Source organism: Ascaphus truei, chromosome 3 (genome assembly GCF_040206685.1).
Source record: "Ascaphus truei isolate aAscTru1 chromosome 3, aAscTru1.hap1, whole genome shotgun sequence".
NCBI lineage: Eukaryota > Metazoa > Chordata > Amphibia > Anura > Ascaphidae > Ascaphus > Ascaphus truei.
This window is the reverse complement of record NC_134485.1, coordinates 169,655,285-169,680,511: the sequence shown is the minus strand read 5'-3', so window position 1 is coordinate 169,680,511 and position 25,227 is coordinate 169,655,285. Positions and strand designations below refer to the sequence as shown.

Sequence of the window (25,227 nt, the reverse complement as noted above, 5' to 3'; positions counted from 1 at the left end):
TGCTGACATGGGAGGAGGGGGGCTGCTGACATGGGAGGAGGGGGGCTGCTGACATGGGAGGAGGGGGGCTGCTGACATGGGAGGAGGGGGGTGGGCTGCTGACATGTGAGGGGGGGTGGGCTGCTGACATGTGAGGGGTGTGGGGGGCTGCTGACATGGGAGGAGGGGGGTGGGGGGCTGCTGACATGGGAGGAGGGGGGTGGGGGCTGCTGACATGTGAGGGGTGTGGGAGGCTGCTGACATGGGAGGAGGGGGGTGGGGGGCTGCTGACATGGGAGGAGGGGGGTGGGGGGCTGCTGACATGGGAGGAGGGGGGTGGGCTGCTGACATGTGAGGGGGGGTGGGCTGCTGACATTTGAGGGGGGTGGGGGGCTGCTGACATTTGAGGGGGGGTGGGGGGCTGCTCACATGGGAGGAGAAGGGTGGGGGGCTGCTGACATGGGAGGAGGGGGGTGGGGGGCTGCTGACATGGGAGGAGGGGGGTGGGTTGCTGCTGACATGGAAGGAGGGGGGTGGGGGGCTGCTGACATATGGGGGGGACTGCTGAAATGGAATGGGCTGGGGGGGCTGCTGAAATGGGCTGTGGGGCCCGACTCTGTTTTCTTGAGGGGGGAATGTGGTGTGAGTTGCAGGGGGGGGTGGGGTGGGAGTGATGTGAGGTGCAGGGGGGGGGTTGGGAGTGATGTGAGGTGCAGTGTGTACAGTGTAGAGTGTGTGCAGTGTAGAGTGTGTGCAGTGTAGAGTGTGTGCAGTGTAGAGTGTGTGCAGTGTAGAGTGTGTGCAGTGTAGAGTGTGTGCAGTGTAGAGTGGGTGCAGTGTAGAGTGGGTGCAGTGAGCAGTGTGTGCAGTGTGCAGTGTGTGCAGTGAGAGTGTGTGCAGTGTGAGCAATGAGCAGTGTGTGTGCAGTGTGTGCAGTGAGAGTGTGTGCTGTGTGCAGTGAGCAGTGTGAAGTGTGAAGTGTGAGCAGTGAGTCTGTGCAAAAAACGGGAGCCACGGGAAAACCGCGTTATAACCGAATTGCGTTATAATGGGGTTTACCTGTATATACAAATATATTCGGGGACAATACAAGGAGCTTTCAAAAGAACTATTCATTCCACGGGCAGTACAAAGGACTCAGGGTCATCCCTTAAAATTGGAGGAAAGGAAATTTCACCATCAACAAAGGAAAGGGTGCTTTACAGTAAGGGCAGTTAAAATGTGGAATTCATTACCCATGGAGACTGTGATGGCAGATACAATAGATTTGTTCAAAAAAAAGGTTGGACATCTTTTTAGATGGGAAAGGTATACAGGGATATACCAAATAAGTATACATGGGAAGGATGTTGATCCAGGGATTAATCCGATTGCCAATTCTTGGAGTCAGGAAGGAATTAATTTTTCCCCTTAATGGGGTTTTTTGTTTGCCTTCCTCTGGATCAATAAGTAAGAATAGATATAGGATAAAGTATCTGTTGTCTAAATTTAGCATAGGTTGAACTTGATGGACCTACGTCTTTTTTCAACCTCATCTACTATGTAACTATGTAACAATCAGCACGTGGGAATTCGCCTGCCAGCCTATCACCAAGTTGCTGGTATACTGAAGCCAGATGGGCACCGATTTTGATTCTGCTAAGGGGCATGCGCCAACCTGGCACCTCTGCCTCTTAGCATATTGAGCCATCCGCTGTCCTGGCTCCGCAGAGTCTGGGGCTGGGCAAATGGTCGTCAGATGGCCCTTTGTTATACCAGGACGGGGGTACTCAAAGATAACTACAGTACTCCTCCTGTTGCAACACCTGGGCATCCCTGAGGCTTTCAACTCCGGGTCCCGAGCAGACTCAATGGCGCCAAGCGCCTCGTAGCCATCTGGTCTCTCGGAACCACGGACTTGGACATCCCACAGTCACATATACATACACTGGCGACACACTTTATCGCAGTGCGGCCAGATCCGCAAGCCGGGAGATTTCCCGGCTTGCTAGTGGCCGCCCCTCGGCGTGCCGCGCGTCATAGACGCGCGGTCACGCGTCTTCGGGAGCCTGCGCCCCATGCACGCGCGTCCAGGGCTCCCCGAGGGAGCCCTGGTGTCCCGCGATCGCGGGACAGCGGCAGGGGGTTCCGGGGGACCCGGCGGACCCGGCAGCGGTAGGGAGAGCGCCCCGATCGGAGGGCGCTCTTCCGCTGCTTCGGCGCGCGCCCATCACACTCGGGCGCGCGCCAGGCTACTGCTGCGGCACAGAACGGGCAAATGCTCGAATAAACTGTGCCGCAGCAGTAGGTACAAGCATATCTACTTATCAAATATAAACCTTTAATAAAATATATAATAAATATATAAAATATACTTTGACTCTATACTTTTTGTTAAACATGTCTAAGTCTCCAGTTCTGGTGTCAGGGATAGAATAAGAATATATGTTCTCTACTCTTACTAGCCTTATCTCTGCCACACTGCAAAAACCCGACTTCATCTTTATACATAAATAAAAACCACACAGCTTTATCACATAGCTGGAGCACCCCCTGAACCCTTATACCAGGTTCAGGGTGACGTGGGCATGAACTGGGCACCCCACCTCCCCCATGCCAGGGACACCTTGATCCTTGATACCTTTTTTACCTTTCCTGTTTGTGCTGAAGCAGGGAACCCTGGCAGTGAGTCGCAAGAACATTTCCAGGGCAGGATTTTGCCCTAGCACTGTGCTTCAATGTGCCCGAGAGTCTTACCTGATTCCCGGGTACATCTTTGGGGTATCCCATAACTTGGGAACCCCGCTACATAGCCACAATCTGAAAGAAGTTTCTCAGAAAAAACCCACCCTAGCAAGCTCCTCTGGCCAGCACTCCTGGAAAGGTAAAACACAAAAATACTGTATTGTCGCTGACACTCTAGGACCTTCAAAAACAGATCAGGGGTAACCAAGTGGGCTTAACCTTTATTATTGAGCCTGGTTAACACCAAATTTTCCAAAAGCTAAAAAGGTTGAGTAGAAATAGATGAAAATTACACAAGACCATGGAACCAGGCACATGGCAAATTTTGTCATATGTGAATTAAATAGAAACTAGCGGTACTCTGCGTAACATACGCCGATCTAGGAGATCTGAAAGTGTATTAAACATTACTTTGTTTTCGCCCCTCCATGGAACTTCTTACTTATCTCATATGTCTCTTGCTCTCCTTGCTGTCTTTCTGTTTCCTCCTTCTACTGACCTTGTTGTCTCTTCACCCCTCTATTTGCACTCCCTCCTTCTCGATGTGCAAACTGCTCTCCATTGCCTCCTTGCGGGCTCCACTGCCATTAAAATCCCCTCCCCCAGTGTTTTCTGGGTGAGTGAAAGGCTGCTCAGTCTATCACAGAGGGGGAGAGCTGTATGTATGTATATCTTCATTTATATGTACCAACAGTGTACAATTAGTAAAGTCAGACGATAGGAAAGGAAATCCCTGCCCTGGAGAGATCTAACAAACTAAGTGGTATGTTGGGAAACATACAGAGATAGCAGATAAGGGAATAAGTGCAATAGCCGGCAGTGGTTGACCACAATGGCTAGTAGGAGTGACAGTGAGACAGTAGCCATGAGTGCAGGCTATTGGGGTGGTACTTTTGAGAGGCGCGTTTTAAGGTTCGTATTCAATTACATAGGTTAACACTATTAGCGGGGAAAGATGTTGCAGCGAGACGTGGGCGAGAGCAGGTGTGTAAATGGCTGTGTCCAGGATTAGGGGAAGAGGGAGAGAGAGGATTTGTGGGAGTGCAGAAGTTGATGAGAAAGGTGTGTACATAGTGGTGCAATGTATAGGTTGCACACATAGGTGGAGAGAAGGCGAGACAAATAAATGTGGATGAGAGGGTAGTGGGGAAGGTGGAGAGAACAGAAAAGTTTACAAAGGAGTGAGGAACCCGCAAACAGCAATATAATGAGATACAGGGAGAGAGGTAGGAGAGTTCCAATGTATTGGAGATGAGGATCAGTTCCCTCAGGCCTGTGGTGGCTGGGTATTACTGAAGGTTACACAGCAGCTTAGAAAGTGAGTCTTTAGATGTGAAAGAATTGTCAGAGCATTTAGAAAGCTTAGTCCTCACAGTTGCAGGGTTGATGGTGAAGTGCAGAGCCTAATTCATGTATTCTTCACCTCCAATTTTAACTTCACAGACACTTCATGTGCTACACTTAAGATGGTACACAGCCAATGTGCAGTCTCATTACGCAGGATGTGCTGTCTCACTTAGAAACAGGATGGATGTGATGCTCTAAATTGAGACCAGTCCTTGTTGGACATCCAGTAAAATATAGGTCCACAATGGGTTAACCTTAACAACGTTGGAGTGCCCCCAATAGAGTTGATTGACAACTGGTGGGACAGACGTGGAGTCAGCCAGACCCTCACTAGATTACAGTATCACAAACCCAGACCAGTGTTATAGAAATAAGTGGTCAATGACCATGGTAAACAGGAATCAATGAAAAGCACTATGGCTCTTTACCTGTACTACCAAGGGGGCACTCGTGTCGTCGGCGGCGTGCAGTCCATCTTGTGAAGATCCAGAGGAGTAGAGAGCGTTGATGGCGCATCAACGCTCTCTACTACTGTGCTGTCTCACTGGCTGTCCCTGCGTGAGTGACAGGCCAATCAACCTACCACAGACTGATGTGTATACATCTCTAGCTATATCCCAGTAGCAATAGTGCAGAGTAAATGAGGCCTCATTGGGCAAACCACTCAATGACCCTGCGCTCTGCATCGCGTGGTTGCACGCTCTATGGTCTGCCTCATAGATGCACAGCATTTTGATCGCACAGGCTGTGCCGTCGCACTCACCATGGATGCGGCCTAAGGTAGATGATGCAGAGAAGCAATTGCAAAGGAAATATTAAATAAACAGACATGGCAATAAATGGATGAAAGGGACATTGAGAAATAGGACCAGGCATCCATAAGCAGTGTGAAGGGGGTTGGGGTGCAGGGGGAAAGTTGAATGGCAAAATTAGCAGAGAAGCAGGGAGAAACATTCGAAAAAATTATGGTATTGTGTAAGAAACCACATATCTGTATTAAGTCTTGTTTTTTTCCGTGTCAAAGAGCATAATCCTTTTCCATTTGAATGTTTTCAAAACATTCCGTTGATGATGTAGATTAAGTCATTTATGGAATGATCATATATGAAGAAACTGAACCACAGTCAGATACTCTAACAAAACATTTCCTTTCCTATTGTTTGATGTTGCTGCACTTATTGTATTATTATAATTCCCTGTACTGTATTCTTTGTGAAGTGCTGAGTACACTTTTGGCAATATATAAATAAAGATATACACATACACATTTAAGGAGTGGCTTAGGAGTGAGAATGCGGCGTTTAAAATAGGCGAGCTTGGTTTGGATCCCAGTGTCTACTCTCCTTGTGACCAAGCGACTTTATCACCCTGCACCGAGCACTAAAAGTAGATGGTGCATGTAAATCTCAATATACAGTGCAGCGCACATTATCAGTGTTATAAAAGAATGAATATTAAAGAGGCAATCCTAGATGGGTTTTTTCCTCTTTATTTTTGTAATACAGGCGGTCCTCGTTTACCGACGTCCAGGTTTCCGACGGATGCCTTATCCGACGTCGCATGATACAGTCCGCCATCCAACGCCGGACCTACTTTTTCGACTGTCACCGCCGCCGATTAACATGGGAACCGCAATCCGACGGCCAGTTAACAGACGGTGGTTAGCGGGACGCATTCCGTCAGAAAAACGAGGACCGTCAGTACAGAATTGAAGTAGGGGATCTCCGGAGCTGAACCCTATTAATTTCAGCTACAGGGATACCCTGCTTCCAGAGATCCTAACCTCTGTAGGGTGTGCCATTAGCCACTCCCTGAATGGGACATTTGGTCACTGCCTTTTCGCCGCGGTCAAATGTCTGCGGTGCTTTGCCGATCCGCTGCTGGAATCCCCGCCGCCGGCCGCTTCTAAGAAGTTTTATTCCTGTTTGGGGTAGGTGGTTAATTTAAGGGGTTTTATTTACATAGTTACCTAGTAGATGAGGATGAAAAAAAGACATACGCCCATCAAGTTCAACCTATACTAAATTTAGAAGATACTTTATCCTATAATTTTATTTACAGTATATTGATCCAGAGAAAGGCAACAAAAAAAAAAAACCCCAATGAAATATCAAATGATGCTTCATAAGGGGGAAAAATAAATACCTTCCTGACTCCAAATATTGGCAATCAGATTAGGTTTATGCACTTTCAAGCATTTTCCATATATATTCACAATTTATTTTTGCGTCACTTCTCTTGTCCCCGCCCAAAGCCCTCACCATTTTCTTAATATTTAGCCCCCTCAACACCAATATTGCTCACCAGTCATTTACAACCCTAATCTTGCAAACATCACCCTTTTCTATCTGTGATCCATGCCTTCCACATACTCCTGATCTTTAGTAACCCTGCCTCTGCTTTTTGTTTCACGGTTATTGCTTTACATTGAGACTAGTGCTGCTTGTCTTGTTTTCTTTCACATCTCTTGTGCCTTCTATATTTCGTTAAACATAATTGTCAAAGTAAAAAATAAAATATGGTATCCCTCACTATAGTACTTTCTTATTTCTAATCAGAATGACCAACTTTCCTCATATACTTGTATCTGATTCTATCTTCAGCAAATAAAATATCACTTTTGAGCACATTCACGTCTGAAAAGGTCTGCACCCCTGCTTTTCACCATTATCTCTTGGCATACAATGCTTACACAGCAGCCAGGGATTCTGGGAAATGACATGCACATGAGTTTTCTATCTTCACAAAGCTTGTTTAATGTGTGGTAATTTATGTTATTGTGCATGTTTATGTCACAAATGTGTAAAATAATGCAGCAACTGAAAATAATCATCAGTAAACCACGACTCCTATGTATATTGCTAGGATTGCCAATTGATGTATAATCATGCACTGCTGAGCAAACTTCCTGCAGAACACACATACCAAGTACAGTAAACAAAGCAGAGTAATTCCTTTATTCTACCAAATCTTAGGGGGTTATTCATTAAACTGTGAGGGTACCATTAGGGCACTGTTGTACGTAAACTCCAATTGAAGCCAATTAGCGTTTCTGTGAGTGAGTTGGTTCCCCCGATCACCACTACTTAATGAATAACCTCCTTAGAGTTTGAAATGTACAGATTTTAGGCAAATCAGTTAATTGTACGCATCTTTTTAATCTTTAATCTATACCAATAAAAAAACCTAGGAGAATTGATTTACTAAACTGCACTACTTCAACCTCCTATAATTATACAAACAAACATGTTGATAAGCTACTACTAGCAATCAGTTTTTCTTGTATTTACGCTATAAAATATTTGCAAATAAGCCAAATGATGAAAGATCTAAATCAAAAGAATGGAATGTATCCAATTATAGAAATAAACTAGCAAAACTAGTGCATTTCCCCGCTTCATAAATAAGCAGTTAAAGGAGTTTAGAAGGGGTAATTCTTTTTAAAAACTGCCACCCCATACATCCTGTATTTAATTTTAGGGGACTTTGAATCCTATAGAATGCATAGAGGGTCAACTTTGGCATTTCCAGTTAAGAACATGGCATGCAATTCAATCACCTAATCCTTCAATGCCATACCAGACGTACATAAGCAAACAATTTCTGGAAAATAGAACTATTGACTGAAGTAAATCTCCTTTATCAAAAGGCATTTAATATAATAAAAAAACACTTGTGCACAGGCTTTGCCCCATTGTCATTTGCTCTACGTTTCTAAATGCATTGCAAACCGTTTCCTAGCACTAACCCCAATTGCCATGTTTCAACCAATTATTATATTTGGACACCAAGAAAAAGTGTTAAGACATATACACAGAAATAAAAATAAAATGTGCATAATCCACAAAGATTTCCTTTCTATAATTGTATTTCTCTAACAACTAGTTTCTCTTTAAAAGTGGTTTACATATGCATGTACATGTAATACAGTACTTTGTTGTTTACTTAAGAGATGTTTATTCTATTAAATATAGGTTAAGTTATTGTTGTGTTTAGGTTTCTACTTTTATAAAAAAGCTATACAATTATTAACTACAATAAAAAGCCACACAAAAAAAAATCGAGTCCACAGCAACCACAAAAGTGTAAAATGTGTTTTAATGCCATTCCTTTTCTATAGAAAGGCTCAGAATATCAATATTGCGTAACTTTTTTCAATTTTATTATTAGAATAATCAATTTTATAATTATATTTTATTATTAGAAAAGCACACTTATCAGTGTATACCTTTGAGTAATAAGTATAAAAGAAATAAGTCAAAACCAATGTGGCTAAATAAACAGGTAGGAGAGGAAATGGACAAGAAGAGAAAGGCGTTTAGATTCTTTAAGACAGAATGGACGGAGACATCGTATCAGAATTATAAGGAATGTAACAAAAATTGCAAAAGGGCAATCAAATTAGCAAAAATGGATAATGAAAAAAGGATTGCAATAGAAAGTAAGGTCAACCCTAAAATGTTCTTCAAGTACCTTAATAATAAAAAAATGAGAAAAGAAAATATAGAACCCTTTCAGTGTGAGATGGGCAGGCAGATTATTGGAGATAAGGAAAAAGCAGAGTTATTTGCCTCTGTGTTTACCAGGGAAGAATCAAGTTCAATAGTAGTGCCGCAGGAGGAAGTCACAACCTCCATATTAATGACCAATTGGTTAACTGAGGAAGAAGTTCAGAAGCGACTTGAAAAAATTAAAGTAAATAAGGCACCTGGCCCCGATGGCATACATCCAAGAGTTCTCAAGGAGTTAAGCTCTGTAATAGCCAAACCATTATATTTAATATTCAAGGACTCCATTTCCACAGGCTCAGTACCACAAGACTGGCGTAAAGCAGATGTGGTGCCTATACTTAAAAAGGGAGCTAGATCACAACCGGGGAATTACAGACCTGTAAGCCTGACTTCAATAGTGAGGAAACTACTTTAAGGTTTAATACGGGATAATATTCAGGAATACCTAATGGAAAACAAAATCATTAGTAATAGTCAGCATGGATTTATGAAGGATAGATCTTGCCAAACTAACCTTATTTGTTTCTTTGGGGAGGTAAGTAGGAATTTAGACCAGGGTAATGCAGTTGATGTGGTCTACTTAGATTTTGCAAAGGCTGTTGATACGGTTTCACACAAGAGGTTGGTGTACAAAATAAAGAAACTTGGACTCAGTAATAATATATGCACCTGGATTGAAAACTGGTTAAAGGACAGACAAAGGGTTGTCATAAGTGGAACTTTTTCAGGTTGGGCTAAAGTCGTGAGTGGAGTACCTAAGGGATCGGTACTGGGACCCCTGCTTTTTAACTTGTTTATTAATGACCTTGAGAGCAAAGTCTCCATCTTTGCTGATGATACTAAATTGTGAGTGGTGATAGAATCAAAGCAGGATGTAATTTCTCTCCAGAAGGACTTGGAGAGACTGGAAACGTGGCCAGGTAAATGGCAGATGAGGTTTAATACAGATAAATGTAAGGTTATGCATTTGGGATGCAAGAATAAAAAGGCGAATTACAAATTAAATGGGGATAAATTGGGGGAATACTTGATGGAGAAGGATTTAGGAGTGCTTATAGACTGCAGGCTTAGTAATTGTTCCCAAAGTCATGCAGTAGCTGCAAAGGCAAACAGGATCTTATCTTGCATCAAACGGGAAATGGATGGAAGGGAAGTAAACATAATTATGCCCCTTTACAAAGCATCTCTTGAATATGGAGTACAATTTTGGGCACCAATCCCAAGAAAATACATTATGGAACTAGAGAGTGCAGAGACGAGCCACCAAATTAATGAGGATGGACAACCTAACTGATGAGGAGAGGCTAGCTAAATTATATTTATTTACATTAGAAAAGAGGCGTCTAAGAGGGGATATGATAACTATATACAAATATATTCGGGGACAATACAAGGAGCTTTCAAAAGAACTATTCATCCCACGGGCAGTACAAAGGACTCGGGCCATCCCTTAAGGTTGGAAAGGAGATTTCACCAGCAACAAAGGAAAGGGTTCTTTACAGTAAGGCCAGTTAAAATGTGGAATTCATTACCCATGGAGACTGTGATGGCAGATACAATAGATTTGTTCAAAAAAAGGTTGGACATCTTTTTAGATAGGAAAGGTATACAGGGATATACCAAATAAGTATACATGGGAAGGATGTTGATCCAGGGATTAATCTGATTGCCAATTCTTGGAGTCAGGAAGGAATTTATTTTTCTCCTTATGAGATATCATTGGATGATATGACTCTGGGGTTTTTTGTTTGCAATCATTTTCCAAGAAAATTATTATTTGTGGTTTCATTCCAAAGTTGTGTTACCTTATTTATCTTCATACTGTAGCAATAGATTAATGGGGTTTGTGCACCACAGAGGCAGTTTGTATGTAGAGTGCACATAGGACAAAAGAAAAGTATTAGAAAAAAACCTTGCACGAGTTTTGAGTTACCTTTCTGTCTAAAAATAGCTGTCTTTACATGTCAGAGGTGAAAATGTGTTCTATTTTGGAGTGCCATATTATGATTAATCAAATTCAGCCAGTTGTAATTAATTTCACAATTGTCAATGTTGGAAAAAAAACCTTGCTGCAGAGAAATTAAATTTAAACAAAATAATCGATATACTCATTTGCTTTCAAATGTATATTTACATGCAATACATCTCTGTTCCTGCGGATAAAAAATAAAAATAAAAGGTACAATCCACAGTACTCAGATTGCCCGGTTTTTGGGGACCATAAAAGGGAAAAGCTAGACGCAATGAAGCAATGTAATTTAAATGCTAGAAAGCCAAATTGTTTTTAAAAATAAGCCAATTTAAAAATAAAAAAATAAGCCAATTTAAAAAACTTCATAATATGAACTGTGGGCAGGCAATTCAATTAATCTAATCCCAGTGTGTGGGGAAAAAAATACCAACCCGGTGATTTTACAGAACTCGCATGGCTTGGTTCTCCCCATAGTTACTAATCTTTGCTTTGACTCAAGACCCCATAACAACGGGCATCAACAACACCGTAGCACATTCTTAGGCCGTGATAATACAGAAAAACGCGCGCAGCGTCACGTGTAGCGGCACGGTGCCAAAACAATGAGCTTAAATTCCATGACAGTGCTTATACGCAAGCGATGGCTGCGCCGCCCCGTACCGCAATGCGTACGGCTGGGGAAGAGACTGGGAAATTTGTTCTTTTTTCTTGTGACGGCCGTGTCACGTGAGCTGTTCAGCAAATGAGGGCGAACCGCTCACAGCCACGCCTCCTCTGCTCTCCTTCCCCGGTATAATCAAGATGCTGCTCGGCGGCAATGCTGGGTGACGTCACAGAATAGCGCTGCCGCCTGGCAGAGCTTGGTATAAATCAATGCCTTAAGGTCAAAAGCAGAACATCGGCTTATTGGTGGCTAATGTTTTCATTTTCACCATTTAAAATGTTATAATAAAATAAACCATTATTAATGTTTCAATGTTCAGGTACTAAGATAAATGAAAACTCAAGTTTACAGAGATTAAAGGGGTTATTCATTAAACATTGATAGTGTCGATCAAGGCACTATTGCCCAGAAACTCCCGTTCCAGTAAAATGAGTTACAGTGTGAAAGGGCCCTGATCAGCACCATCACAGTTTACTCAATATTCTTAGTGTTTGCAGTTCAGCTATATCAAGATCTCTCCACATTTCGCAATCTTAAATGCACTGATATTACAGAAGAACTTTAACATGTAGATGTGTGGAATACATTATCCTTTTTTTTTTCCCACTTTTCAAACTTCGTTATATATTTTTTATTCACAAGACAAATATTAAAATAAGGTAAGAAGCCACAATTAAATGAAATTACAAAAATTACGATATCCCCAAAGTTATAAAACGTTGTATTACAAGTATTAAATACAAGTATTAAATACTACAATTTATTGAATTGGTATGTATAAATGTGTGTTTTCTGTTGTACCTTACACCTTGATAAAGTGCTTAGGCACGAAACGCGTAGGTGCGTTTAATCTTGCTTCTCCAGCTTGCTTGAGCTTGCAATAAATTGATCTTTATATTAGAGTTGCCCTGGATTGTTTATTATCTATTTTTCACAATTTTTTTGGCTGTTCCTTGCTATGCTCTGCACCTCTCTACAGTTAAAGGGGAGACAACTTTTAGATATTGGGTTGGGAAGTCCTTGTGTGAAATTCCAGAATTCTCTGATGTCTAAATGTATTTTCCTGTAGTTTACAAATCTCTTCATGGCAGCAAATGTGGGTGGTTACACTAATTTTGGGGAGCTTTATAAAATCCTGGTTTAGAGTTATCCTCATCCAAAGTTTTTAAATTGGAGAGTTTCTCCACTTTCAATCTTAAATGGGGTGTTCCCCACAAAAATCTCAATGTCACGGGGCAGGTGCAGTGTTTACACCCATGGGCATTTTATAGTGCTGCTTGGGGCAGAGTCTCAAAAGGAAATCCTGTGTTTTCCCGTCATTTGCGAAAGGTAAATTCCTCTCCACCTGAGAGCTTGGTGGAAAGGGATCTTATGCTACTGCATAAAGGTTTTAATTTCGTATTCCATCTAACAAAAAGTACACAGGGAATCTAACCAAGGGAGAACTTTTGGCCCTTAGGGACTTGAAAATAAATAAAATCACTGGTGATCAAGAGTGCAGATAAGGGGGGTGCAGTAGTGGTGCAGCATAGGGATGATTATTACAGGGAGGCAATGCGCCAGCACAGTTATGTCAATTCCTATGCTGCTCTACCATCCGATCCCACACGGAGGTTCCAGCAGGAGCTCATAGAGCTACGTGATGAGGGTTCCATGTTGGGAATCCTCGATGAGAATGACACCAATTACCTGTTCAATGCCACCCCTACCACGGCCGTGTTTCACCATCTCCCAAAGATTCACAAAATGCTGATCTCCCCTCCGGGGAGACCTATCATCTCCAGCATTGAATCTTTGGAAGATGCTGTTTCACGGTACGTGGACTTTTTTCTTCAACCACTCGTCAGAACATTGCCGTCTTATATTTTAGACTGAGTTCTGCTCACACAAATTGAGGGTATCACATGGAAGCGTAACCTTATATGGGTTACGCTTGATGTAACATCTTTATACACGGCTATCTCTCATGAGCAGGGCTTGGCAGCTGCCCGCCACTTTCTTGCACAGTCTGACCTCTCACCTGCACTTACCACTTTCATTCTTGATTTTATGCACTTTCTCCTCACTCACAACTTTTTCTTGTTTGATGGTATTCATTATCTCCAAACACATGGAACAGCGATGGGCACTAGTTTTGCCCCTTCCTACACCGATCTCTTCATGGGATGGTGGGAGTCGTTCCACGTGTTTGGAGATATGAATGAAAGTAGGGAGCACATTGTTTTATAAACGTTTGATCGACGATCTTATTTGGGAAGGTGATGTCTCCACTCTTCTTGAATATATTCACTCACTTAATCACAATCACCATCATTTAAAATTCACCTACACTTTCCATTATCACCATATACATTTTTTAGATCTTTGTTTATACATTGACACTGCACTCACCATTCAGACAGACATCTTTCGCAAACCCAACTCACGTAACACCTTTCTCAGGGCGAGCAGCTGCCACCCAAAAACATTGTTCAGGGGGATAGCAAAAGGTAAATTCATGCGGGCACACCGCAATTGTTCAGACTAGATTCTCATCAACTGAAATAAATTAAAAATAAACTGGACAAGAGTCCCCAAACTACCCTGAAGCGATGGTACCATCATGTTGTGTGGCCAAAATTAGTGGATGATGAACAGCACAATTACAAGTTGTAAATTTAAGCGGCAATGTTTAAGAGCTGACCGAACAAGTCAGACAAAATGACAACAAATAAAATCTGGCGCCAGAAAAAAAATATCAAGTTCTGGAATCTGACCATACATGAATTTTCAGTCTGTATAATCCGGGAATCTTGGGATGAACCACAGGAACAGTCTCACAAGACAAGCAGGATTTCACAGAGCATTTGGGATAGTCTCTATCCAAAACAGCTGGCTACCGGTTGTCCCTCACACCGACGCCGTCCGTGTATAAAATCGGATACCTCCCGCGTTCTCCTCAATCCACTACAGCTGCTGGAAATGTCCCTCCAGGGTACTCACACCGACATCATCAGTGTAGGTCTGATGCTCCCGCGTTCTCGTGGTCGCGCATGCGTGCGTAACACTGAAGTACTTGAAAGTGACGTTTCACGAAACGCGTAAGGTCGGTGGTGAAGGCATTCACCGCAGTTGATCCTGTGAAACGCGATCACGATTGAGGAAAGCTGAGCCCTTCCAAGTACTTACGCGTTGTGCACGCATCCACTACCGCCATGGACCACGAGAACGCGGGAGCATCAGACCTCCTACACGGATGATGTCGGTGTGAGTACCCTGGAGGGACAACCGTTACAGCCACCTGTAGCCAGCTGCTTTGGATAGAGACTATCCCAAATGCTCTGTGAAATCTTGCTTGTCTTGTGAGACTGTTCCTGTGGTACATCCCAAGATTCCCGGATTATCCAGACTGGACATTCATGTATGGTCAGATTCCATAACTTGATATTTGTTTCTGGCGCCGGTTGTCATTTAGTTTGCAACTCTTCTAATTCACTGGAGGTCTGGACTATTAATGTGGTACTATGTAAGGGGCTTGATCTGATTTACGATCTACTTTACCCCAATAGCAGATAACTATGGTCTTACTGCCACTGGTGTTAGTCAAAATTAAGGACATTTTGAAACAGTTTTTGTTTGTTTAAAGTTGCCTTTACCCAGAAATATACTTTTTCCAGTAATGCAGAATTTGTGAGTAATGTTACCTACTGTAAAAATCCTGCTTTTCAATAGGTGCCTAGGTACTTTCATCACAAATGACCTTTCTGAATGCTTTGCTCTTTAATCGAGAGGGGGGGGGGGGGAGAGGGGGAAAGAGTGCTGGGACAACTCTCCCATGCTGTCAAAGGCCTGGCAGCGTTGCGCACCCCGCGTAGCAGTAACCTGGCAGTTCCCGAGTTCAGCAGCAGCCGCCTGCTCACTGCTATCCTTCCTCTCCCTGCTCCTGCCGGCACCAGAAGTCGCATCAACTTCCGGCTGACAGGAGGGAGAGGAAGGAGAGGAAGGATCAGGTAAGAGAGTGTGCGCTCTCAGCGGTGTGTGCTTGTGTGTCTGTGTGTAAGCGAGAGGGGGAGTGTGTGTGTATAAAAGAGGAAGGGGGAGAGTAAGTATAAGGGAGTGTGTGTGAGGGGGAACGTGAGGGAGGAGAGACGGGGGGCAAGGGGTGCGAGAGACGGGTGTGGGGGGGGGGGGGGGGGGGGGGTTGGGTTCCCCAGAATGTCACAATCGAATGCTGGGGTTCCTTAACCAAAAAAAGTTGAAAATCACTGGTTTAATCGCTTAAAAACTGAATACATTTTAGTCTGATATTTTAGAACAAGAAATCTTACGTCCAACCTCATCTTATTACATGTAAATGGGAAGTGACACCAGACCCGGACAGGCACAGTCTGGTATTCACACATGAGGACAATATCGCTGAGACCAGAAATACTCCCCTGTACAGACGCAGAGCCGGGAGAGACACACACAGACACCACTACCCCCGCGGTCTGTTTACACATATACAAACAAAAGGAACACGGTTATTACAGGAATTCCCAGTGAGTATAAATATAGAAGTGTAAATAGCAATAATCTTAGAAACCTATCATTTATCATTAAAAACCCAGACGTGGAAGAGATGCAAAGTGTTTAAACATATAACACATGAATTTTATATACATTAATATAATATAGTAACTGTAATGATCATAAAAAAAGGGGTGTGTGTACCGAGCACGCGCTTTCCAAGTCAAACTTCTTTGCGTTTTGTTACAAACTGTTTTGATTTTTATCATTTACATTGAATTAAAGACTTTGGAGTGTAACAGCATTTACAGTAGATACTGTACAATCCAAAATATATGTATATTACTTTAGTTATCATAAGTCAATATTATATAATGTATTCCAAGTGATAGTATAGAAATTGACACAAAAATACATTTCTTGACAACACGAGAATTTTCCCTGTAGGCGCCGGTAAAGAAGTTTCACTTCAAAAACATTGCAGACAAAACAAAAGCAATTGAGGCGGATGCAATATGGTCAAAAGGGAGCTTACAACATTCCCAGTCACAATATACAGATGTAAGAATCCTAACATCTTCAGTGTCACGGCCATGCGCGGTTACACTTAAAGATTATCGGTGCGAGGGTTCCATTCAGGAGCATGGATCCCTCAAATGCAGCAGGCACTGTCCCCTGCACCGCAGACATTTGCTTGTTCATCCGCGGCGCCGAAGGCAGCAAGTCTTGCTACTTCTTTATAGAGCATTAATAGGTAAATACATACTGTTATTCTATCTGGAATTTGAAAGCATGTGCAAAAAAACAACATTTGTTAGCGGATTTTGATGATTGTAAAATAATGGTGTTTTTTTCCCCTCCCGTAGGGAGCTCCATGAGAGTATAGAATTATTAAGTTTCGGGGCCATTGTGTGAACCCTGATCAGATCAATGTTTTGTAAGGGGTCTCAACTAAAGCTAACAAATCATGTTTTTGTGAAAATGATTTGAAATTGTGGATAGAGTAATCATAATAAAGTATTTGTTTTGCATCTTTTGGAGTGCACTAAGCTACTATTATTCCTCTACAATTTCTACTTTGTTGAATCACCAGACTCTGAATGGTTAATAAGTGACCTGTGCAGAGTATTGTCTGGTGATTAGCTACACTAATTCAGATGTGCTTCTGTAATTATACGTGATGGCTTTATAGTCCCACTTATACGATATATTGGGGCTCTATACACCAATTTATACCCACTTCATTTTAATTCGCACTTTAGATTATATGCTAGCCTCAGAGGAGGCATAGGTTCACTTACCTGCATTATTTTAAGTTTGAGGTATCTCCCAATAAAGATTATTTTAAATAATTCATCAATTCATTACAATACTTGATTCCTCTTATGATATCAGTGGATGAATTTTGTTTAGAGTGCTCTCATTATAGGGGTTTCTTTTTCTTTTGTTGTGCATTTTACATTGCCCCTGATTGTAGCACCTCCAGTCAGGCTGTTGCGAGGGTTAACCTTTCTCTTCCCCCCACTCCCCCTCCCTTAAGTGTTTACAACATTAAATAAATAGAAAACCATTACACCAGGCCTGCACAACTCGTAAAGTGCGAAGGGCCGTACTGCTCCAAGGAAAAAAAAATTGGGCCGCACGGGTAAAATCATCATCATCATCTCTCCTCCAGCACCTATCATCATCATCATATCTCCCCCAGCACCCCTCATCATCCTCATATCTCCCCCAGCACCCTTCATCATCATCCTCATATCTCCCCCAGAAACCAACACTATCAACCTTTGCGATACTCCCCATCTATCTCTCATACCCCCATCTCTCCCCCTCACCCACACACATAATACCCCCCTCCACATCAAACACACAATACCCCCCTGCACATCACACACATCCCACCCCCCCTGCACTTCACATCCCTCTCCCCCCGTGCAGCTCACATCCCTCTCCCCCCTTGCAGCTCACATCCCCCTCCCTCCTTGCAGCTCACATCCCTCTCCCCCCTTGCAGCTCACATCACTCTCCCCCCTTGCAGCTCACATCACTCTCCCCCCTTGCAGCTCACATCACTCTCCCCCCTTGCAGCTCACATCACTCTCCCCCCTTGCAGCTCACATCACTCTCCCCCTTTGGGTGTATGACGGTGGGTGGGTGGGAGACAGTGACTGGGTGGGAGACAATGACTGGGTGGGAGACAGTGACTGGGTGGGAGACAATGACTGGGTGGGAGACAGTGACTGGGTGACAGTGACTGGGTGGGTGGGAGACAGTGACTGGGTGGGAGACAGTGACTGGGTGACAGTGACTGGGTGGGTGGGAGACAGTGACTGGGTGGGAGACAGTGACTGGGTGGGAGACAGTGACTGGGTGGGAGACAGTGACTGGGTGGGAGACAGTGACTGGGTGGGAGACAGTGACTGGGTGGGAGACAGTGACTGGGTGGGAGACAGTGACTGGGTGGGAGACAGTGACTGGGTGGGAGACAGTGACTGGGTGGGAGACAGTGACTGGGTGGGAGACAGTGACTGGGTGGGAGACAGTGACTGGGTGGGAGACAGTGACTGGGTGGGAGACAGTGACTGGGTGGGAGACAGTGACTGGGTGGGAGACAGTGACTGGGTGGGAGACAGTGACTGGGTGGGAGACAGTGACTGGGTGGGTGGGAGACAGTGACTGGGTGGGTGGGAGACAGTGACTGGGTGGGTGGGAGACAGTGACTGGGTGGGTGGGAGACAGTGACTGGGTGGGAGACAGTGACTGGGTGGGAGACAGTGACTGGGTGGGAGACAGTGACTGGGTGGGAGACAGTGACTGGGTGGGAGACAGTGACTGGGTGGGAGACAGTGACTGGGTGGGAGACAGTGACTGGGTGGGTGGGAGACAGTGACTGGGAGACAGTGACTGGTTGGGTGGGTGACAATGACTGGGTGGGTGGGTGACAGTGACTGGGTGGGTGGGTGACAGTGACTGGGTGGGTGTGTGACAGTGACTGGGTGGGTGTGTGACAGTGAATGGGTGGGTGGGTGACAGTGAATGGGTGGGTGGGTGACAGTGAATGGGTGGGTGGGTGACAGTGAATGGGTGGGTGGGTGACAGTGAATGGGTGGGTAGGTGACAGTGAATGGGTGGGTGGGTGACAGTGACTGGGTGGGTGACAGTGACTGGGTGGGTGACAGTGACTGGGTGGGTGACAGTGACTGGGTGGGTGACAGTGACTGGGTGGGTGACAGTGACTGGGTGGGTGACAGTGACTGGGTGGAAGACAGTGACTGGGTGGAAGACAGTGACTGGGTGGGAGACTGTGACTGGGTGGGAGACAGTGACTGGGTGGGAGACAGTGACTGGGTGGGAGACAGTGACTGGGTGGGAGACAGTGACTGGGTGGGAGACAGTGACTGGGTGGGAGACAGTGACTGGGTGGGAGACAGTGACTGGGTGGGTGACAGGGTGACAGTGACTGGGTGGGTGACAGTGACTGGGTGGGTGACAGGGACTGGGTGGGTGACAGGGACTGGGTGGGTGACAGTGACTAACAGTGGGTGGGTGACAGTGACTGTGTGGGTGGGTGACAGTGACTGGGTGGGTGACAGTGACTGGGTGGGTGGGAGACAGTGACTGGGTGGGTGGGAGACAGTGACTGGGTGGGTGGGAGACAGTGACTGGGTGGGTGGGAGACAGTGACTGGGTGACAGTGACTGGGTGACAGGGTGACAGTGACTGGGTGACAGGGACTGGGTGGGTGACAGTGACTGGGTGACAGTGACTGGGTGGGTGGGTGACAGTGACAGGGTGGGTGGGAGACAGTGACAGGGTGGGTGGGAGACAGTGACAGGGTGGGTGGGAGACAGTGACTGGGTGGGTGGCAGTGACTGGGTCACTGTCTGTACAGGGATGAGAGAGAAAAACGCAGGCGCTCTCCTCTCTCCCGCCTTCAATCTTTCTTTACCTCCCCTCCCCCTGTACTTCAGACTAAGCAGCCCTGTAGTGATTTGCCCTGTCAAGTCACCGACTTGACTGGCTGCAGTGCACCTGATTATTCTTTTCATGTGCGACATCAAAGCGGGTTCATGATGCTGTGACCGACCGTAGCTGTGACATACTAAGTCACTGCACGCCACTTGGGCTGGAGCCATGGTACTGCAGACCGTGTGGAGGCGTCCGTACGCTGAGCGAACAGTGTTCATGTCCATGCGGTGTGCTGGCGCGTCCGCTCGGAAGCAGGAGGGGTTGTGCATTGTGTGAGAAATCAGATAAACTGATTTCTCAGCGCGATAGACCGGTCACGTTAGCGGTTCGCCCAATGAGGGCGAACCAGCTTCGTGATGTCACTGGCACGCTCCTAGACACGCCCACGGACGGCGCGCGTACCATGGCCAAACAACGCACCCACTTCAAGCGGGTGACGTCACGGCTGCGCGCGCCTCCGCACGGGCAAAGGCACTAGTACAGGGTGAGGGAGGGTAGGAAATGTGAGACCGGAGGCGGGAGCACGAGGGCTGAGATGGAGCGAGGGGAGAGTTTCTAGACTTTGCCCGTCCCTCCTCTCAATGGGGTCTGTGTCGGGGAGGGGGGGAGGAGAGAGACGTCAATGGGCTGTCTGAGTTTCAGGGGAGTAGCCAGAACAGCTGTGCCCCACCCTCTCTGCCGCTCAGCCGTGGAGGCTGTCTGGTCAAGAGATAGGACTGAAATGCTGAAGTAGATTACTGCTATAAGGTCTGTCTTCAAAATGCATGTTGGAGGAATTGTCTGTGTTTTTTGTATGCTGAAAAGAAGCTTTTGTTTTTTATGCTGAAAATAAGCTGTTTTGTTTTTGTGTGCTGTATTTTTAAGGCTCAATAAATAAGCCTTATCCAGAAACCCCGCGTGTGGTTGCATGTACCCTGCAACACCCACACATCAATGTCTTCATTCAGCCCCTTAGACGACATTGTATCTAACCTATGTATCCAGAAGGGTTTTCTGCATCCATCCTAATTATGTTTTTTTCTGTCATTTCAGATTTTTATTAGGTTTTTCAGACAACCAGAATGTGAGTACAGTATACCCTCCTGGTATGTTCAATGGACTTATTTGCTTTATTTGTCAGACTCTGTGGTGCAGTTACCAGCTTTACTTTTCCAGTGAGTTAACGGAGACCCGGAAGGAATTCTTGTGGGGGAGCGTCGCGATCACTGACGTCATAGATACATCGACAGTCCCGGCTGCCACAACACACTCCAAGTACACAAGAACCAGCAGCACAAGAAACGGCAGTGCAGCCTATGTGGAGTCCGGCGGTTGTGGTCTCCATGCTACATCAGAGTGGGTGAGCAAGTCTTTGTATATACCGTTTTGAATATAGAAATAACATGGAGCTTATTATAGCCTGACAGCGTCATGTTTGTTCTTAAAGGAGAGGCGGAACAATATCTATACGGCTCCAGGTGTAGACACTAAACAGATATACATCTGACACCTTACTCTCCAATGCTGGCTGCACTCTGCACTGTATATACGTGACTGGGACAATTCATGTATTCATCATTCATGCCTGTCCCACACGGTGAAAGGTCTTCATAGACTATATATTCCTGTCCCCACTATTCGCAATATACCATCATTATATCCACGCCATCTGCATAGTATTTGAGCACACACATGGGGGCTATCTCCCATACTCCTCATCATGAGCTGTATGAAAGCCAGAGTGTAAAGGGTCCAGGAGCCTGTCACTTAATAAAGACCTTACGTTCGAAATGTTGTGTGGCACAATACATTTTCTATTAAGCAAATCCGTTGTGCGTTGGATCTTCCTTATCTACAGTTCAGATCAGGATTACCAGGACAGGTAGCCCTTGAACCAGCAGCACCGGTAATATTGAATGCATTGTTTGATTGTGGTGTGCAGCATATTATCTTTGTTTAGCTAAAGGGTCCAGGAGGGCATGAGAATTAAGAAAGTGGATCATAAGGGAGCACACAAGACATTCTAGCAGTTTGGAGGCAAAAGGCAGGAGGGATACAGGGTGGTAGTTGATTAGGCATTTAAGGTCTAGGGCAGTGATTCCCAACCAGGATTCCGTGGAACCATGGGGCTCCTTGAAGCAGTCTCAGGGGTTGCTCCTATGGGTTTTTTGGTATGTATTTTGAATGGTGGATTGAGTGAGAGTGGGGTCATTGACGGAAGGTTGGGGCGAGTGAGAGAAGGGAGGCGGGAGGGAGTGAGGGAGGAAGAGTGAAACGTAAGAGATAAATACATGCAAGGCGGGAGGGGGGGAGAGTTAGTGAGACGGATGGGAGAGAAATACATGGGTAGATTGTGGGAAATAGAGGTGGCTCGTGAGGTGTGACATTTTGTGACTAACCCCGGTCAAACCTATTATGTGTCAACCAGATAGGGGTTCCCCGAGATTTTTTTTAAATACTTCAAGGGTTCCTCCAAACAAAAAAGGTTGGAAATCACTGGTCTAGGGTGTATTTGAGAATAGGTGTGACCATTGCATGCTTAAGGCTGCGGCCACACTAGCGCTGAGCACGCAGCGCTTGTTTAGTTTAGTTTCGGCAATTCAAATTGTCCCGTCCCCACTCACGCGGTGCGCGCACTCGCACGCTCTCCCAAGCTTGGCGCCAAAAAAAGTCAGTTTGAAGCGCACGCGACAAGCCCCCCCCCCCGCGCTTGCAACATAGCCAGGACTCCCGGCGCTCATGCTTGGAGAGCTGGTGACGTTACTGCTCTCAAGCATGAGCGTGGTCAGTGCTAGTGGGGCCGCAGCCTAAAGGAGGATGAGAAGGTGACAGAGGGCAGGGAGGAATTGAAGATATGGACGAGAGTGGGGACTGAAACCGGAGTTAAGAGTTCTGATATGGTGTAAGGGGATGGGATCAAGAGGGACATGTGGTAGAGGGAGAACAGAAAATCAGTTTAGAAACTTCCAACTAACAGGCGAAAAGGAGCCATGGGTGGAAGAAGGTGGCCTTGGTAGAAGCAGAGAGGAGGGGGAAGGGACACAAAGAATCTCATTATTGATAGGATCCACCTTGCCTTTAAAATGGTCTGCAAAGGCTTGAGGAGAAGTGAAGAAAGGATGTTAAGTGGGAGAAGGTCGAAGAAGAGAAAATATGCCAAATAGAGAAAATATGGCGTGGATTGGATTTGTGAGTGTTGTTGATTGAGTAAAAGTAGTGTTGTTTGGCCTTAGAGACCAGAATTAAAAACAGGAGAAATTTATAGTGCAGAAAATCATCATGGGTGTGAGATTTCCTCCATAGGCGTTCAGAGGGAGTGCATGTGTGAACGTAGTGTGCTTGTGAATTTAGCCAAGGCTGTGGGTTAGAGAGACAGGTGTGCAGGAGCCGGCAAGGGGCATGTAGATCAATAGAGGAGGGGAGGATAGAGTTATAAGAGTTGACAAGAGTGTCACCGTTATCCAAATAATTATTTTCCCAATAGAATATTAAGGTATCTGGAAGTCTGCCAACCACTCCAAAATTAAGTGCACATTTACTGATCCCACTCATAACACATTGATGATAAGTCCTTTAGTCCTTACTTAATATCTTAAAATCACACAAAAATTATTACCTTACATGAAAACATTTAGATTCCATTTTCGTAATTGGAGTGCAGCCTGCTTTTAAATAGCTAGAGCTTAATAATTTACTTAAATCTCTATTTGTACTGATACATTCTGTACAAAGTATGTCAGTACAGACACTCAGCTGTCAGTATGGAAACAAAATTGGTCAATAGATAAATACATTTTACAAAGAGAAAGCAGACGTCCCCTTCTGCTTGGTTTTAGTACTATTTTATTTCATCCCCAAATTTTTTTTAGCTAAAAGGTACTTTATGTTTTAAAGATGGCAAATTACTTATTTATTGGTAGGTCATACAAAGACGGGTGACAATTTCAGTCTATTAAAGCAGTAGTCCAAGCTGCCGTTATTTTATTATATTATTATTTATTCCCCCCCCAATATTTGCATCAATACAATCCACACAATGATAAGTAATTAGCTAAGTTGCCAATCAATCAGTGAAGATTCAGCTCCGGGGTTCACTAAATGGCCGTCAGTGCAGTAGAAGAGGACCAAAAATGCAAAGTTCTGTGGGGAAGATCATGTGACCAGGCAGTCACTAGATACAATTGGTGCACTGCTAGAGGGGGCAGAGCTCAAAAAGGGGTGAGCCAGAGCCTGTTTCAAAAGAGGAAGGGGATGTGACTTAAGTGGTTGCTATAGAAACTAAAAATTATTGTCACATTATAATACATTCAAATGTCTTTCAGGGCGTCTTAAAAAAATGCTACAAGTTTTCTCATACTGATACAGAACTGATTTATTTATATTAAAAAAAAAACATGTAGGATATTGCTTGGTATGCAGCTTTAAGTCTTAAAACACACTAGATTTTTTTTGTTTATAAAGTTTGAGAGAGAGAAAAATGTAGACTGGCTGAATCGCAGACTTGATACAATGTATATATACAAACCAGTAGAGTGAGACGAAAGCTTCCGCAACGGTAATCCTGTCTGACAAGCCTAATGATACCAAGTGATGCACTACTACAGTATATATCTTGGCTTTGCTAATACATTATCTGTGGCGCACATTTTTAACTTTCCACTAGTTCACTTTTCAATCAATCAAACCAGGTACCATGTACGGTAAATCAATGTCAACTATTCTCGTTGAAATGTTCACTTTAAAATACAAATCAGGTTTTGACGCGTTAAAGTTAAGAAAAGGAAAGTTTTTACTCACCGGCATGCTTTTAAAACTTCTGTTGAACTGGGATATATGGATACAGACATGGATGGTATGTTCTGAGGACTTGGTTTGTGGCTAATTAAAGGAGGGTCCTTCTTTCTGGGGCTAAGAGAGTCCTCCAATCCCTCTCCATTTACTGTATCGAGTCTACTGTGAGGACTGTTAAGGCTGATAACACTGTTTGTCATAGTCTGTTCCGTAGATTTTGGAGAAGGTGTTGCTGTGGAAATGGCTGAAGATGGGGAGGAGGCAACAGAATTCTCGTTTTTTATATGAACAGCTGGATGAATATTATTGACTTTGTCACAGGTTCCAGTACCCACATTGTTATTGGCTTTTCCCATCAACAAGGCAGAGAGCTGAGGATTGTCTGAACTAAGTAAACCTGGTGACTTTGAATCTCCATGGCTAGGGCTATGAACAGTATCTGCCGTCATCTGATGGACATGATTAGGAAGTCCCTCTACACCGGCAGTGCTGTTAGGTGTCCCTTCAGAACGCCTGCTTGTTTCAGGCACTATAGATCCATTTCCTGAAGGATTGCTCTCTTTGGTTAAGATAATGCCTTGTTGTCCACCTGAGGTAGCAGTGCGAGAGGAGAGGTGATTGAGAGCAGCCCCCTGTGTTACTGAATTGCTAGGCATGGTAGGATGTCCAACCTGATTTTGAATACCAGTGCCAGCTGCTTGGAGATGCTGGGAAGGCCCAGTGGAAGAAAGAGGTCGTTCACCATTAGGACCTGCCGAATGTGAACTCTGACCTTTATGAAGCCCCTAAAGAAAGGGAAGAAA

The 25,227-nt window shown here is 44.7% G+C and overlaps 1 protein-coding gene across 3 annotated transcripts in view; it reads right to left on the bottom strand.

Annotated features, from left to right (window-relative positions):
* Positions 1-25,227, bottom strand: part of KDM6A (lysine demethylase 6A) — a 224,068-nt gene that overhangs the window by 44,257 nt on the left and 154,584 nt on the right. For all 3 annotated transcript variants that reach the window (XM_075589737.1, XM_075589739.1, XM_075589740.1), the window contains one exon: positions 24,431-25,209. In XM_075589737.1, the coding sequence (XP_075445852.1) occupies positions 24,431-25,209 (779 nt within the window). The remainder of the gene's footprint in view (positions 1-24,430; positions 25,210-25,227) is intronic.